This window comes from Protopterus annectens, chromosome 2.part1 (genome assembly GCF_019279795.1).
Source record: "Protopterus annectens isolate FY-2018-M chromosome 2.part1, PAN1.0, whole genome shotgun sequence".
NCBI classification, from domain to species: Eukaryota; Metazoa; Chordata; order Ceratodontiformes; family Protopteridae; genus Protopterus; species Protopterus annectens.
In genome coordinates, this window is record NC_056729.1 from 604623442 (window position 1) to 604641443 (window position 18002).

Genomic DNA, 18002 nt, shown 5'->3' on the forward strand with positions numbered 1-18002 from the left:
TTGGTATTGAGATGGGCCCTTTAGGGGGTGAGAGGGGGTAAAGTTGGCACTAAATTGATCTGCCAAGGTATTGGCAATATCCTTGTGATCAGTATATTTAATGCCATTCTGTTGTAGCTCAGAGCATGTCTGAGCATTGCCATTTAGATTCTTGACATAACTATAGAATGCCTTGTGGTTATCTTTGGAATCTTTGGCAATTCTATTTTCGTATCTAGCTTTTGAGGATATTATGAGGGATCTCAGCTTCTTACTGAGGCTGGTGAGGGAGTTTTTTACATCCTGGGATTTTCCTCTTTTCTGCAACAGTTTCTTCCTTCTGTTGTATAGTTTGTTTATAGCAGGGGATCACCAGATTGGCTTCCTTTTTTTGGAGGAGAGCATCTTGGTTCTATTTGGGATGGCACAATTCATGCATGAGTGGATGTGCTTGTACAGTGCCTTAGTGTAGGATTCAGCAGTCGAACTTTCAGATCACATCTGCATGGGTGTCATGAAGTTTGTCACTTCTGACTTCAGTAGCATGAAGTTGGCTTTGGAGAAGTTTTTTAAGGAGGTTTCCTTACTGGAGGATGGGGGTGGGATGTGGATGTCAAGGGTGATTTGCTTATGGTCAGACCTGACCAATGAGGGGGTGACCACTGGTGTGGAGTATCTATCTCCCATGTTGGTAATGACCAGGTCTAGGATATTGGAGCCCCGGTTGGGACAATGGATTAGTTGATCCAGGGCGTTGGAATTTATGAATTCCAAGAACCATTGGTAAAAGGAGTTGGTACCCGAGTAGTTTTCCCAGTTAATGGCAGGGTAGTTGAAATCACCCAGTATTAGTGTGTTTGGTTGTATCTTAATATTTTCCAGTATGTTTAGAAAGGTGTAGTGAGAATCTTGGGGCATGGTGGAGGATCTGTAGCAAGCTACAATTTGGATTGCAGTCTTATCTAGTGTTAGTTGCACCTGGAGAATTTCAGATGCATTGTGTTGGCCAACTAGCCTGGAGGTGTGAATATCCTTGGTGAATATGGACACTCCTCCACCTTTAGTGTTTCAGTCTTGGTTTTGTGGCCGAAAAGTGTGGTAAGAGTTGTAGCCTGCTATTGCAAGGGTGCTCTCTGGAGCCTTGAACCAGGTCTCAGTTACTGCACAGATATCGATAGTCTCCATTTTTTGAAGTGCCTCGAGAGAGATTGCATTTTGAGGTTTAGACTTCTAACATTGAGTAGCATTACCTTCAGATGTTGCATGCTTGTATCTGTTACGGTGGTGGTTTTGTCCTTTGAACCTTTCCTAAAAAAGGCACTATAGGGGTGGCAAGAGCTTTAGCCAGTAACCTGAATCCCAGGGGTGACAGGTGCAGACCATCTCTGGCAAAGCATTGTGGTTTGTCGATCATGTCTTCCCAGGCAGACATATACTAGATCCCCTTTGAATGACACCAGAAGCTTAGCCAGTTGTTGAAGTCAATCATTTTGTCCTTATACTGTGGTATCATTCTGGGCGAAGGCAGGATGCTACTCAGTGCTAGGGTCATACCTGCCTGGGCCACATGATCCGAGAGCTCTTCCATGTCTCTTTTCATGTAGTCCAGGGAGGTACGTCTCAAGTCATTCACTCCAACATGGACAATGACAGAGTCGTATTTGTACGTGTTGTGGAGTGACTTGAGTGCATGCATTATGTAGCAGATCCTGGCACCCGACAGGCAGCTGACTGTAATTTTCTCCATGTTCATCCTGTTGAGTGGGACATCAGTGTGCCTGACTATAGAGTCACCTATGACTAAAGTGTTGGCGACATTGTCTTGCCTTAGGCACTGTTGTTGGGTGCCACACTGGTGTTGTGAGCTATGTGTCACTTTGGTTGTAACTGGTGTTTGTTTGCTTTTCAGCTTCAGAGGTCCTTGTTGCTTGGACAGGTTAATGTTGAGGGCCTCCACATATGAGGGTTTAGTGTTGCTGTGTGTGGTGGTGTGGGTTTTGAAGGGCTATGAGTTGCTTGAGGTGTAGTGCAGGTGTTAACCTTCTCCTCTTGACTGTCTAGCACAATCTCGGCCAGGGAGTGCTTTGCTTCCAGTTTAGCTATGTAAGTGCATCTCTCTCACAGGTTGTAGTGTTAGGTGGAAGGGATTGTCTGTGTACATGAGGCATTTGCCGCATTGCCCCAGTATACCCAGATTCACCAGGTGGACAGGAGAAATCACCGGAAGCTGACCCTTGGACATGCCTGTTTAGGTGCTTTTTTGTAAAGTACAAGGGCTGTTTTCCCTTACCTTTACAAGGTACTTTGCAATTATAGGCTGTTTAGTGCCTACGATTAATTTCTACTTATTGACAAGGAGAGTTGAGTGCTTGTATCAGTTTCAGGCTTCCTAGGGCTTTCCAGCAGGTTCTAGAGCAAGTGCTAGTCACAGGGGTTCAGATTTTAGTGCTACAACTGAGAAAACAGCTAGTTCTAAGGGAAAATTTGAAGAGCACACTTTCTGGCACCTGGAATAGTTTAACTGTAGCCCTGCGGTGCTGCATAATGCAAAAAATGCGCAAACACGTGTTTTTAAGCCAGAAAGTTGAAAGGGATACAAATCACCCCAGAAAGGCTAATAAAATTATAATTTCAGAGCTAGAAACCACTCTTATATTGTTAGAGAGGCAGTACAATGCTCACCACTCCCACTGGTAAGCAGTAGGACTTCCGTCTACCACAGCAAGGTGTGGATAGCTCTGAACACAGAAAATAAAGTCTTGAGACAAGCAAAGCCTGGTATGATTGTTTTATTTAGATTTTTAATATGAAACAACAGTAACATCACAATAGCTGGAAAAAGTTGATGCAAAATTGACATAGTTTTGGGTTAGGGATATCCATGTATATTACAGATCCTCTTCTAAAGTAGTCACTTTCCCCCAAAACAGGGAACTCATTGTCGTAAATGTGCATGTGTCTTTGTCCTGGGGAATGTTTTTGAGAAGCAAGCTAATTAAGTTGTGTTGTTTAGCAGCATGTGTTTCCTTGTTACCTCTTCCCCAGAACGTGGTGTTACTGCAGAAATGATAGATGAATAGTGAGCCCCCATGATGTCCGCTACCTCGTGTGGTTAGGATTATGCAGCCTTGCCTGGTTTTGCATAGCAGAAAACCAGTATCTTGCTTCTTGGGTGACATTGTTATCTTCTGTCTTTCACAGCAGAAGCAAATAATTCATGGACCAATGTTTCTGCAGAATGCTAAAGTAGCTATGTAGACGTACCATTTATTTTAAAATATACTGTATGTGAAGATACGATAGTGGTGTTTCATAAGTAACTGGGGTTACGACCTGTCCCTCTTTGAGCAGTTGTGTCCTTGGAAAAAATTAAAAAATGGCAAATGTCCTGAGATTTTAGGACAAAAATATTTCATAAGTTCTCTTTAATAGTTGCATAAAACAATTATTTTGTATCTAAAACACCTAAATGGTATATGAAATAGCATAAGCAACTCAAATGCTACAAGAATAATTTTTTTTTTTTGGCAAAAAAGTGAAGTTCTTTTCTTTGCACAAGCTGTGGGCATGTTTTGTCCTGCAAAATCTCACTTTGGACATTTGAAGAGGTGGCAGCCCTATTAATAACAAAGAACAGAAGAACCTGAAAATCTGCAGAGTTAAAAGTCACATCTGTCAGTTTTCAGCAGTTTACTAATGCCAAAAGGCAATGTCCTTTCCAGAAGAGAGAAGAACATTGACTGAAGTTCTAGATGCGACAAACAGAGGAGGTGTCTGTGTGACTAAAGCTAAAATGTTAACTCTCTTAAATTCAAACTGCCTGATTTTTTAGCAGTCAATGGCCCCATTCCAGTGCTAGACAGAAGAAATGGGAAATATAGCAGATACATTGATTAAGGGTACTGTCATTAGTTTGATTTAACTATTTCTGCATCCAAGTGGTCCACAGCTACTATTTGTAATTGCTAGTTTTAGTGTAGAAACTGTTAATGCCATGGAGAGAGGCTTCTAATGTTTTTCTAGGGAGTGATTATGTTCTATCTGCCAAGTAATCAGTTACAAGAAAAGTTCCTAATTTCACTCACGTTCCTGGTATATTTAATGCACAAGATGTTTAAAATAATTAAGGAGCTGTCGCATGATGAAAATCATGGTTTGCTACATAAACATGTTAGGCTGAGGTTCATTCTTTACTGTTAAACTATGGTAATGTCAAAGTGTTCTGAATGGCATTTCTTTGCAATAGTTCTGAAACAGAAATAAGTACGTGTGACTCCTAATTAAGTGACTCTTCAGATGTGGCAGCCCTGATGTCCAGATGTCATGTCAGTTCTGGGTAGTAATATTCAGAGGAAAAGAAAGTAACATGTTGTCTTGTATTTTAACCCTTTCAGGCAAAGCAGTCCTTAGCAACATTAACCAAGGATGTCCCGAAGCGCCATTCACTAGCGATGCCAAATGAGGCCATGCTAAATGGCAACCAGGAATGGGTAATGCAGGCAGATCTCCCACTTACTGCAGCAATCCGACAAAGCCAACAGACACTTTATCATTCACATCCACAGCACTCTACAGAACGGCAAAGTAAGTACTTCACCTTCTCATCTTGTGTACTGATAGTTGCAAATATGTTAGACGTCAGCAGAGGAATGAGATTATTATCCAGCCCAGATTATTAGTAATATTAATGGCTCGATAATGTGAGAAAAATGAACAGTTCTGGTCTCTATCCCCTTCTTAATGGACTTGAGCACCATCTAGCACTCACAGTGCACATTAGAAGGGTTGTGTAATAAGAAAACAAGAGAACAGTAAAGGAACAAGCATAGAATTTAAGCACTGACCATATTGTGAATGTGAGCTGTTTGTAATATATACATGCCTTGGTAAAAATGTATCCTGGTAAGCTTGTGACGTGATTGTCTACTTTGTTCCATGTGCGAGCAATGCTCTTTTATTTCTGTTGCTCTCAGTGTATCTTTGTTATTCAGCTCTGAATTTTAAAATCTGAGTAGTAGGGTTTTGGAAGATGATATGCTGTTTCTTGCTAGCTGTGTCATGCACATTGTTTTCTAACTGGGATTATTCAAATGCGTGTGAGTATTGCAGATTAGAAATCAATTGTCATATGCTACTTCTCACAATTAGAGAAGACATGCTTCAATGTCACGAGCCACTCATGTCTAATGCCAAGTGCCACACAGTCCTAAGCTACTCTTTTTGAACACCCTGAATAGACTCAAGAAAGCAGACAATTTATAGCAGCACATGCCTTGCGCATATTATAACTGTGAACACAAAACCTTGTTATAATTTTGTTTGAATCTGACAGATCTTATTGCATTTAATAAGACTCTGAATGCTTTATGTAAACCCATTAGTGTTCTTATTTATTTTTTTAATGTGAAAGTAAAGTGGTCCATTTTAGGCCATTTTCAGTCATGTTCGGGTAGACAAGGGGAAGTGCAACATGGATGGACAGTTACAGTAGCCAGACAACTTGCAGGTTTATAGGCATTAGAAGGGAAATGGTCAGCTCGGACAGAAACCACACATACAAAGGAAGAATGTGCAAACTTGGCAAGGATAGTAAAGTGGTCATAAATGAACCCATAACATTGGTGAAATGAGGAAACTGCAGTTTTAACTACAGACAAACCATATATTAGTACTGCTGTGCAAATCTCTTATTTCAAGCTGTCAGAATTTTTAAAATAAAATTCAAAAGTGACTTGGAATCACTTGCCTCTCTGTAATTGCATGGCTTTGGAAGCTGCAAGATTATCTCTGGGATCTTAGATGCATACGCTTGGAATACTATATGAAAGAGGGATTTGTATAATAAGCAGAGACTCAATTTCCCTATAAAGAAAATCTTATCAACTTTTTTGCAGCTTATTTTTCATATATCAGTACATTGGGGGGGGGGGCACAGGTGGCATGAATTTTGGCTCAGTGGGGACCTGTGTAGATTTATTTTACCAAGGTGGTTAATTGAATCAGAATTACCAGTGAAGAAGGGAGAGAGAGCATGTATATGACTTGTTAATATGGGTTTACAATGACTGAAAAATACTCTGTATACTGCTGTCTTCATCATATCTGTATACTGCTGTCTTTGTCATATCTGTATACTGCTGTCTTCATCATATCTGTATACTGCTGTCTTTGTCATATCTGTATACTGCTGTCTTCATCATATCTGTATACTGCTGTCTTCGTCATACCTATATACTGCTGTCTTCATCATATGCTCCTTAGTGGTAAAGGACTGAATGGAAACTAATTTGAGAATGTAGGCTGTTATTTTAAGTAAACTGTAGGACCCAGTCATTTCTGTATTTGCTGCATTTGCCTTGTATTCTTCTGAAACCACTGACTATGTACTAAATACATTGTGTTGGTCTGCTATGTAGTAAATATTTTCAGCAGTATACTTATTTGGTTTAACATGCATTTTGTTGCAGAGGAGATTTTTCTACCAAACTAACAGACTTTAGATTTCAGAAGTGTACCACCTTAAATAAAGCTAAAATTGACTGTATTACATTAAAATATGTTATATGTTTTTCAGTTTCACCTTTTTTTTTTTGTTTTCACTCATATGGGAAAATTGCGAACTGGTTGCATATTTGCAGATATTTAAGCTCAAAGAGAATGCAGTGATTATTGCTCAGCCTAGGCAGACTAGCCACAGTAACTGGCACTCCTGATACCATGTCCATCCTTTGTATATGAGAGTGTTGACAAATACATTTGACCCAAAGTCATGTTCCCTGACTCTGTTATGAAAAATGGTTTTCCCCCTTATTTTTGTTACCTCAGAGTTGTGAGTGTGTGTGTGCGCATGTGTATGTGTGTGTGTGCATATATAAATGTGTGTATATATATATATATATATATATATATATATATATATATATATACATAGTATTTATTTAACATTTGTTTACCAAGAAAATCCGACTTGGATTTTCAGCGAAGGTGCAGGAAGAAATGCTCCAGATGCATGTCTTTGTAAAGTTGGATGAAACCAGAGCACCTGGAGGAAACCCAAACAAACACAGGGAGGATATGCAGACTCCGCACAGAAGGCACCCCAGCCGAGAATCAAACCAGAGAACCTCTTGCTGTGAGGCGACAATGCTACCGCTGCACCACTGTGCCATCTGGGGGGTGTGGTCCATCCACAACAGAATTTTGAGGAAATTAGTTGAAATGGATGCAAAGCATGGTCAGGTTTTTCAGCTACTGAGTCGACGCGTATTTTGTTGATATTTTGATGTGCACTGGCATGTGAAGATTCTCATTGTTCTTCTGTCTGTCCCTTTTCACATTACCTTGTACCAAAAAAGTCCAGGAAATGCAAGGGCCACAGTACTTTGTATTCAGATTTCTTCACTGTCTTGTCACAGCAAGTGTGTGACCTAAAATCCTAGGAAATTCTGGGTTGACACTTCATTCCATTCCAACCAATATTAGCCATTTCAGTTTTCTGTTTGGGTCAGGGAAGCAGTCAGCAATCTTCAGAATCATTGTACTCCATCCCATAAGTCGTACTTCTGTGTTGTCATGTGTATGCTGTCAGCACTGGACAGTGGCTGTACTGTATAGGTGCTGCCCTGTGTCTCTGCTCTGCAGCTGTAGATGTGTGCTTCTCTGCTGTTCCAGATATAGCTGCACCCTTTATCGAACATTGCTTAACATTTTCTACAATTATTTATTTATTTTTTTTAGTGTAAAAGCTTATTGAATAATGTTGGTGCTTATACATGACAAGACTTCAAGAAAGTATATGTCCTTTTGTTTCAGACTGCTGCACTGAAAAAGTGAAATGGACACCTATTCCCTGCCACTTTGAGTCTGTGCTAATGTAACATAACATTTTCCCTTTAATAGTTCTCTATAACAAAGGTTGTTCAGCTTAACAGAGCATGTCATCCAAATCATTTCAGAAGCATTAAAACATTCTCTGGAATTTACATAAAAGTTAAATTCTATAACTAGTAAATAAAGAGGCTTGAGATAGATAGAAAGGACAGTATGTGTTTAGTTAATGTACGACCTACTGATAGCATCATACTGCAGTACAACTTGGTTATGCTGTACAGGATTTCAGAGACCATCATAAGCATGGGGATAATGATGTGCTACAATGACGTGCCAAAGTGTGCAGTCATAGAACCAAATGATTTGTAAATAGTTAAGGCTCCTTTTCTATGACTGTGGAGCTGGGTAACTTTACATATTGTGTTAATGACGTTAGTCTTTTTTTTTTTTAGTCACCATTACTCTGCAGGTACACCCACATTAATTCCAGCAACAGCTCAAAGGTTTACTCCACAGTTCACACGTCTGAATCACTGATGGTGCTATGGATTTTTCTGTTACATACATGCTGAGTACATTCATTCATCTAAGTATGCGGCAGTGCGTAACAATATTCCAAGGAGATGGGGCACTTGTATGAACTGTGCAGGGTTCCCGTATGTGGATGGGCCACATACCAATCCCACATACTTAAGGACCATCCGTATGAATTGTTGCTACCCTTTTTACAATAACTACTGTATTTCATTTCCTGTGTGAACCAGAGTACATCAGTCAGAATGTTACTTTGTATCAACAGCAAAAATGCTAGTGAAGACTGCCTTGTATATCCCATCAAATACTGCATGCACCAGCATCCTCACTGAAATGCTGCTCTAAGGTGACTTAGTTTTAAATCTACTCTTTACTGAACTGGCCCTCATTCATTTTCAAAATGTCTTATGTTATTGCACCTCAATTTTGTTTCTACCTTTCTTGTAGTAACAGTTTGAGAACTCCTTGTCATGTCAGCTTTTTATCCAAAAATCTCTTCTACTGCAGAGTTGCCATTCTCATTTTTTGGCACAAGTCTTGGTTACATACAAATCCTTCTAAGTATAAGTTAAGGACGTCTGCTGAAGTGATTCCATAAATGAGATGCCTTTTGTCTGTCTCATCCTTTTGTATAAAGGTTCCCAGTATCTGTGTTCACAGAATGTTCCTGTAATCTGTTTTGGTTTCTGCAGAGTCTGGGTGAAGGAGAATGTGCACTGTTACTGGTCCCAGCTGTTGGCCACTGCTCACAATGCCGAGTTTTCTTTTTTGCAATCTATTTGTCCATCTATCAGTCCATTTTCTGATAATCAGTTTTATCCTTTGACAAAGTCAGAATGATGTCAGAGCTTCTGTCAGCTACCAGTAGGTGTAAGGGATTGAAATCTAACCTGGTTTTGGATAGGATACTAGTCTTTCACGGAATGGACACACAGACACAGACACATAACACTACACACACACTTATGGACAATTGGTAGAATACCGTCTCACCTTTATCACCTACTCCACGCCTTTAGGAGGGGCAGGAAAACAGAGAACCCATGCAGACTCAGCACACACATTGTAGAAACGGTGTCCCAGATTAGTGATGAAAGACATATCTACGCCTTCCTGTTTAATTAGTCTCCATATAGTCATCATGTAGCAGATGAAAAGCATTGTAACATTTCCTTTCATGGCTAGACTAAAATCATGACTTCCTGAGCTGTAGTTATCAGTCTAGCACCACATGTTGATTGGTTTGAAGGCAATATGTCCCCTGCCCCCAAGTGAACAAAATAGCATACACTTCAACTGAGTGTCTTATCGAGGGACTTCTAAATATTTTAGATTGAGGGGAGAAGTCCCTAATACTGCCATCTAAATGACTGTACTACAGCACCTATGCCATTACTAGTAACAACAGAATAAATGTACCTCAGAGTATGCTTAAAGAACCATGACGGCGAGGCTTATGTTAAGTTCATCTATTTTTATTTTATCTAACTTTCTATAGTAAGAATTTGATATGATTGCACCCGTATTTGAAACATAAAACCTTCTTTATTACTTGCACTTTACTGAGCTGGGAAGTCAGTGGAAGAAAATGCATCACTTTGCCTGGTGCTCATTTCACAGGATAAATGTTGTGAGGCAGATGGATACAGGATGAGGGATGAGTTCTTCAGGGCTAAAATTCCCAGCTCTTCTTCAGTTGAAAATACATTATTTTCATGGTAGTCCCTAACCTTTTGCGGGAAAGTTAATTTCCAAAAGAAATCCACTAAATCTGAATCCTTCAGGTCACTTGACTGATGAGACAAGCAGTGAAGAAACTGCTATATTGTCTCCTTTCTGGTGAGTGAAAAACACTGGAAATGGTAGTTGACAGTATCTCTTACTCAAAGTTATGTTGTCATTGTTTGCTCCAGGCACAGAATGCATGTTTTCCATAACCGATGTGGGAGTGACTCCTGTCTCCCTGGCTTTTTTCTTCATGATACTTTTCAGTAAGCAGCACAGTTGTGTGCATTAGTTAGTGCTAAAGAGTCTCCGTGTACAAGGACTTCAAATAGGTGTTAAACAGGCTATCAGCCCGTCCCATTTCCAACCACTGTTGATGTTGAGAATGCCTTCTGTGTGTTGTGCATATTGGTAAAGCACATACACATGTGCTCCTTTGTATATGGAGACTCTCTTGCTTTCAGTGGCACATGCTTCACCCCTGCTGCAGGCCTCCTGCTCACTAGTTACATTCTTAGTACTGGTGTCCCTGGTACCAATGTTCTCCTTTTGAAATATTCCCTTGGGAAATTCCTGTCCTCATTTCATGTTTTGGTCTTTTATCCTCCAGTGCTTTTGAAGAGAATGGATATTATACTTGTGTTGGAATTCAACAAAGACAAGTCTTGCCTTCTTGTTCTGCTTCTTCCTTGTATACTGAGAATGAGAACCCTGAAGTCCTCCATCAGGTGCTGACATGGATGATGAATAATTTTTTTCCCATTCATTTCCCTTCTAAAGAGTTCCTTCCTTAATGACAACTCAGGATGACATCAAGCTCTTTATACTGACTTGAGAATTCATGAAACACTGAAGGAACTGAGTCACATGTCTCTTGGAACTAGTTGTGAAGCAAACCTTTCTACAGTCTTAAATACCTCACGTCTTTCAAGAGCTCCACCAAAAGGCAGACAGTCCTTATAGACCAATTCCTTTTTAACTTATATTACTGGCATAAACAGAGAAAGTCTATAATATAACTTCCAACAGTCCAGCATGAAATTTACAATCTAGACAGGTCTACAAATATGACCTCTGCTATGGCTATGACTGCCTTGAGTTACGTGTGTTTTCTGAACTAGTTTACACTGAATTATATCTCTTTTCTGACACATTTCCACACTACTCTGTTGCCTTTGCCACTCTTGCCACTCAAAATTTCCTTTATGTCATATTAATCAGATGGGAAAATTAGTGAGAAGCTTCTTTTTGTAGGTTCTAAAGTTAACTTTCATGTAGCCATGGATGCTAGTTTCCCTTATTATACTACAGTAAGGTTACATTTGCTTGAGCAAAGTGGTTAGGAACCTCCATCTCCATTGGTTTAGTGGGATAAATCCCTGACAGTGACCCAGATGACTCTGGTTCAGTTAGTCTCCTCTAGGGAAGGTGGTGGAGGATGAATGACAAGGCAGTGCTCACTCACCTGTCATGAGGTGAAGGTGTAAAAACACATGTCTAAGAAGTATTCCCACGTAGAATGCTTATCTGTCATGGGACGAAGGTGTGCGAACACATGTCTAGGAAATATATTCCCATGTAGACCGCTCACCTGTCATGGGGCGAGGGTGTAAAAACACATGTCTGAGACTATATTCCCATGTGGAATGCTCACCTCTCATGGGGCGGGGATATGAGAACACATGTCTAAAAAGTATATTCCCATGTGGAATGCCCACCTGTCATCAGTCAACATTGTGAGAACACTTGTTTAAGAAGCATGTTCCCATGTACAATGTTTGTCATGGGTTGAAGGTGTGAGAACACATGTCTAAGACATATATTCCCATGTGGAATGCTCACCTGTCATCGGCCGACATTGTGAGAACACATCTAAGAAATATATTCCCATGTAGAATGTTCACCTGTCATGGGGTGAAGGTGTGAGAACACATGTCTAAGAAGTATGTTCCCACATAGAATGCTCACCTGTTATAGGGTGAAGGTGTGAGAACACATGTCCAAGAAGAATATTCCCATGTAGAATGCTCACCTGTCATGGGGCGGGGGTGAGAGAACACATGTCTAAGAAGTATATTCCCATGTAGAATCCCTAGCAGAGACCAGAGACCTCATGGGATCACTAGCTTCAAGATGGCAAGGCATCTAGATGGTGTACATCACTTGAGGAACTGAGTGATTTGCCCTTTCTTATGCCCATTTCATACTGAACCCTATTGCTTTCTTTTGGACAATGCAATAAGAGTTGGAGCTCAAGTATAAGCTCCTCCTCCCTTTCCCAAAATGGATGATAGCACCACTCTTCACTGCTCACCTGTCACTCCTGGAAGGAATGAATGGGACGTTGAGGGCTCACATCCCAGGGAGCAGCATTAAGAAAGATTAAAGTTACAATTTGCATTTTCCTGATGGTAACATAGACTGGAAGACAACCTTTTTTCACCAATAGATACACAATGGTGGCATAGATTTATAATGCAACACCTCCCAAACATCTGGAATATACTTCCCCTGAACATTATACAGTGCATCTCACTATCATTCTTTAAGCATGTGACCCATCTGGCGAAAGGATATTCTGCCTGACGGAGGATACTGACAAGGCGAGATAAAAAGTGAGATTCACTGGCCTTAAAAAATGGCTTAAGAAAAAGTTAGAATTAAAGTGTAGTCAGATATATCAAGACTTTAAAAATATTTTATTCTGTGGCATTATTTTGTATAAGTAGCATTCTTCTAATTCGTTAACATAATACTAACAGACATGCACACATTTCAGTCATCAGTAATTGATTTATGCAGTGCAAACATTTTTGCATACCTGCAAGCTGACCTCTGGTAAACAAGCTGTTAAATTAGCCATTACCTAAGCAGATGTAACAAACTGGGAAAGTCATCCTGGTAGAATTGTTAGCTAATTACATTGCAATACTGCTAAGAGCTTTTAATGAAACAGTGGTCATATACTGAAATACAGTGTACTGACGTTTACTTAGTCTGCTACTATACTAGCTTTGACAGTGGAAACGCATTTTAACCAACTCGTTTTGTGAACAGATTAAGCAGAACAGTGAAGTGCATACTGGAAATGGTAAGGTTTTTGTAGACATATAACCCACACTGTAAAAAAATTGCATCACTGACAGAGAGGGAATAATCTAAGAGCTGTCACATCATGAGATATTTAGGTTGTACTGACATAAAACAGCTCTTAAGTTTGAACACCACTTCTTCATACCTTGACAGTCTGGCAACTAAGCAGTTACTTTTTACTTCTACTCTCTGTAGCTTCACCTGTGACATCATAGCAGTATCCAGCAGTAAATACTTGAAATCTGTCCACAGAGGCATTAAACCTGGATTATGTTCACTGATGCTTTTAGCAGCTAGGTCATTTAACATTTCATCTTAAAATGTCTGTCATTATTCAGGGTGGCAGTTTCAGGCTGCGCTTCAGTAGTAAGCTCTGTCTGGTGTTCTGCTACATGTTGATGAGAATCAGCAGGGGTAATGCCAGGTACACTACATTTAAACTCATCAGATTGTTATTGGTAAAGTTTTTGGATGGTGAAAGTTTCAGTATGTGCATGCTGAAAGCACTATGACATAATTGATGCCAGATTTTATTAATGCTCTCATCTTTAACACTTGACGGTGCAATAGCAGTGTTGTAATAAGCACCCTTTGTGCTGTATACCAAGATACTTTTTTTACATTTTATGTTTTTTAAAGCCTTGCTTCTCATAGACATACACTGCACTCTGCTTATGAGCTGACATCCAGCACCAGCATGCCCCCTAGCCTGCCTGGAACAGAGATCAGTTTGACTACTGAACACATCTAAAATAATAGCCATCACTCATACTCCTTCCCAGCAAGCAGAAACATACTTATAAAACATGCAATTCTGTGTTATTACCACTTTAAATAGGCATATGTGCTTCTGAAAAACACATCTGATTTATTTCAATAAAAAAATACTGACTGTGCATGTTAATAACAGCTTCTCTGTCTCAAATTCTCATGCCATTATTGGCAGCTGGTTACCAGAAAGCAAGGGGTGGGTGGGGCTGAAGGAAGCTGCTGAATGGGTGGGGTTAACTGGTATTGGGTGGGGCTCTATTACTGCAGGTCAGTGACCATTATTTGTGATCAAATGACATATGCAGTCATTCACTGTAATCCAGAGACTACCTCAGTATGCATCCACTCATTCTAGCCACTTTGCTGACTGCATATATTTCACATTTCCGACTGCAATCAACAAGGCCAGCCTTAGGTGAAGTCATACCTCTCAACTTTCCCTGATTTTCAGAGACATCCCTGACTTTTACTGAAATTTTAGCTTTGTCCCTCTTAATCCCACCTAAACGTGGTGACATTTGGAGAAAGGGTGATGATTTACACTTAAATAAATAATGACAATAATTAGAGTACATACTTCTTTTATTTTAGAAAATGTATATTCACTCGTGTTCTGTTACTTTGGCAATGTCTCAAGTTAATAATACTAATATATGAAAAGTGTCCTTGATTGTCCCTGATTATTTCTTAATTTGTCCCTGATTGGTTGAGAGCTATGGGTGAAATGGAACCCTAGACAAAGGAATCCATGGTACCCCCTAATGTACACTAGTTCCCCATGCACTTCCCCTAATGCTGGACCCACACTGTTCAGATAGATTACTTCTTTCTTGCTTTTTCACATGCTGTCTTTCTTTTTAAGCTTCCCCCAATGCACTTAACATACCCTACCTGGCTAAGATTCTGTGCAATAAGTCTAGAGGATGAAACTAAATTAAGCTGGGGATCTGGAACCTGCTATGCACCCCAAAGTCATATGGTTCTAGTTGCTCAGAGGTACTTCTTAGATTTTTTGTACGACTTTTTGATTTAATGATGGCCTAAACAAAACATCATGAGTAAGAGAGAAAGTTTTGTCTTTTGTTTTCAAGGAAAATTAAGCTGTGTCTAATATAGCAATAACCCATGCCTGGGTGTGGGTAATGCTGGATTTACCCATGGTTGGCGTGGTTTGGTCCCGAGGGCGAAGCCCGAGGGACCAAACAAAGCCAACCGTGGGTAAATCCAGCATTACCCACACCTAGGCGTGGGTTATTGCTATTATACAATGACATTATTTAAGGGGAAAAAAAATTACTTTTCTTAAATAATGGCATTGTATAATGCCTCCTTGCTGCCCTTCCCCAGCTGTCATGGTATTCCGCGCAGTTCTGATGTACTGCGCATGCGTATGCCTACGCAGTACATCAGAGCTGTGGGCAAAAGCAACGGAGAAAGCAAGATCTCCATTGCTTTTTACAGTTTCGCTATGTTAAATGGGTTTAACATAGCGAGGCAGCTTTAAAAAAAGCAACGGAGAATCTCTGTTGATTATTTTAAAGCTGTCTCGCTATGTTAAACCCATTTAACATAGTGAGACAGTTTTGAAAAAAGCAACGGAGAAAGCAAGATCTCTGTTGCTTTTTACAAACTGTTTCGCTATGTTAAATGGGTTTAACATAGCGAGACAGCTTTAAAATAAGCAACGGAGATCTCCGTTGCTTATTTTAAAGCTGTCTCGCTATGTTAAACCCATTTAACTTAGCGAGACAGGTTTTAAAAAAAAGCAATGGAGAAAGCAAGATCTCCATTGCTTTTTACACACTGTGTCGCTATGTTAAAGGAGTTTAACATAGCGAGACAGCTTTACAAAAGCAACAGAGATCTCCGTTGCTTTTTTTAAACCTGTGTCGCTATGTTAAACTCCTTTAACATAGTGAGACAGTGTTTTAAAAAAGTCTTATACTAATGGAAAAAGTCCGGGCGACCGGACCTTTTTCAGTTAGTATAAGTCGATTTACAACGTGCACGCTGGCCAATCAGCGTGCGCGTTTTGGAATATTAATGGGGGGTCATGGTATAATACTTAATATTCAAAGCTTACAAAACAATAGTTTCCCAATAAACTGAGAAGACAAATGTAAGAATATAAAAATCCTCTCTGAGAATACTGGCCTACTTTCCTGCCCCAGACAGAGAGCTGGTTAAATTCAGTGTACCCTTCTGATGTTAGATTTGGAATGAAAGTAAAAGTGCAAATGACCAAGGTATATATTATACAGCTGAGGTTCTGGGGTCTGTGAGAAGAAACTGATGCACATGGATAAAACCCACACAGAGGCAGGGAGAACCAAGCACTGTTAAATGGCGGTGTTACTCAGTGCAACACTATGCCAATGTTCAGCTGCTATTACATGAATCCTATCCACACAGGCACAAACAACCACTTAGTACAATAGTGATGTTTGACAGTGATTGAAAGTGAAAAAAATTAATGACCAACTTACTTGTAGACATACTGCAACCCTTCTCATGCACACCTTCAGTCATTTTCATCAGAGACGGCCACATACTCAAAAATTACAGTTAGTTTATTGAACAGGCAAGTAAAAACTGAGGGTAATGCTACTCAATGCTAGAAGTCTAAATCTCAAAATGCACTCCCTCGAGGCACTCATTAAAATGGAAAACATCGATATCTGTGCAGTGACTGAGACCTGGTTCAAGGCTCCAGAGAGCACCCCCTGCATTACCAGGCTGTAACTCGTACCACACTTTTCGGTCACCTAACCTGGACTGGAACACCAAAGGTGGAGGTGTATCCATATTCATTAAGGATATCCACACCTCCAGGCTAGTTGTTCAGCATAATGCATCCGAGGTTATCCAAGTGCAACTAACTCTGGACAAGACTGCAATTCAAATTGTAGCTTGCTACAGATCCCCCACCATGCCCCAGGATTCCCACTCCTCTTTTCTTTATATACTGGAAAATGTTAGGGTTCAACCAAACACCCTAATAATGGATGATTTCTACTACCTCACCATTAACTGGGAAAACTACTCGTGTACCAACTCCTTCGATCAACGCTCTCTGGAATTCATAAATTCCAATGCCCTGGATCAACTTATCCACACCCCCCACCAGGGACAACAATGTCCTAGATCTAGTCATTACCAGCATGAGTGACCGGTGTTCCACACCTGAAATCAACTCCTCGTTGGTCAGATCCGACCATAAGCTAATTACCCTAGATATCCACATCCCACCCCCCATTAAGGAAATCATGGTAAAAAATGTCTCCAAAGTCAACTTCATGCTTCTTAAGACAGAAGCGGTGAACATCATGACACCCATGCAGCTGGACAATACAGCTATGACTGCTGAATCCTACACAGATGCACTCTATAAGCACTTACACGAGTGCATGGATTGTGCTATCCCAAACAGAACCAAGATGCTATCCTCCAAAAAAAGGAAGCCAATCGGGTGGTCCCCTGTCATAAACATACTCTCCAACAGAAGGAAAAATCTGTTGCAAAAGAGAGTAAAATCCCATGAGTGTAGGAGTTCCCTGGTCAGCCTCAGTAAGAAGCTGAGATCCCTTATAGGATCCTCCAAAGCTAGCTACAAAAACAAAATTGCCACTGATTCTAGTGACAACCAAAAAGCATTCTATAGCTATGTCAGGAATCTCAGTGGCAACACCCAGATCTGCTCTGAGTTACAGCACAATGGCATAAAAATTACAGAACCAACTGATATTGCCAACGTCCTGGCAGATAGGTTCAGTACTAACTTTACCCCCCCCCTCACCCCCTAAAGGGCCCATATCTATACAGGAAGAATGAAGAGTCCCTGTAATCCCAACTACGCAGGTAGAAGCTGCACTCTCTAAAGCCAAAAACACAGCAACCATGGGACCTGACAACATCCCAGGCTGCGGTTTACATGAACTTCAGAACGAACTGGTTGCCCACCTAAACACCATTTTCAATCATAGTCTCACATCAGGCTCTGTGCCCACTGAATGCCACACAGCAACAGTTACCCCACTCCACAAAGGGGGAGCCACCACTGATCCTGGCAA

General features: G+C 40.4%; 1 protein-coding gene across 4 annotated transcripts in view; it reads left to right on the forward strand.

The window, feature by feature from the left end:
* KAZN (kazrin, periplakin interacting protein) overlaps positions 1-18002 on the forward strand; it is a 2853667-nt gene that overhangs the window by 1566364 nt on the left and 1269301 nt on the right. For all 4 annotated transcript variants that reach the window (XM_044062363.1, XM_044062364.1, XM_044062365.1 and 1 more), the window contains one exon: positions 4374-4563. In XM_044062363.1, the coding sequence (XP_043918298.1) occupies positions 4374-4563 (190 nt within the window). The remainder of the gene's footprint in view (positions 1-4373; positions 4564-18002) is intronic.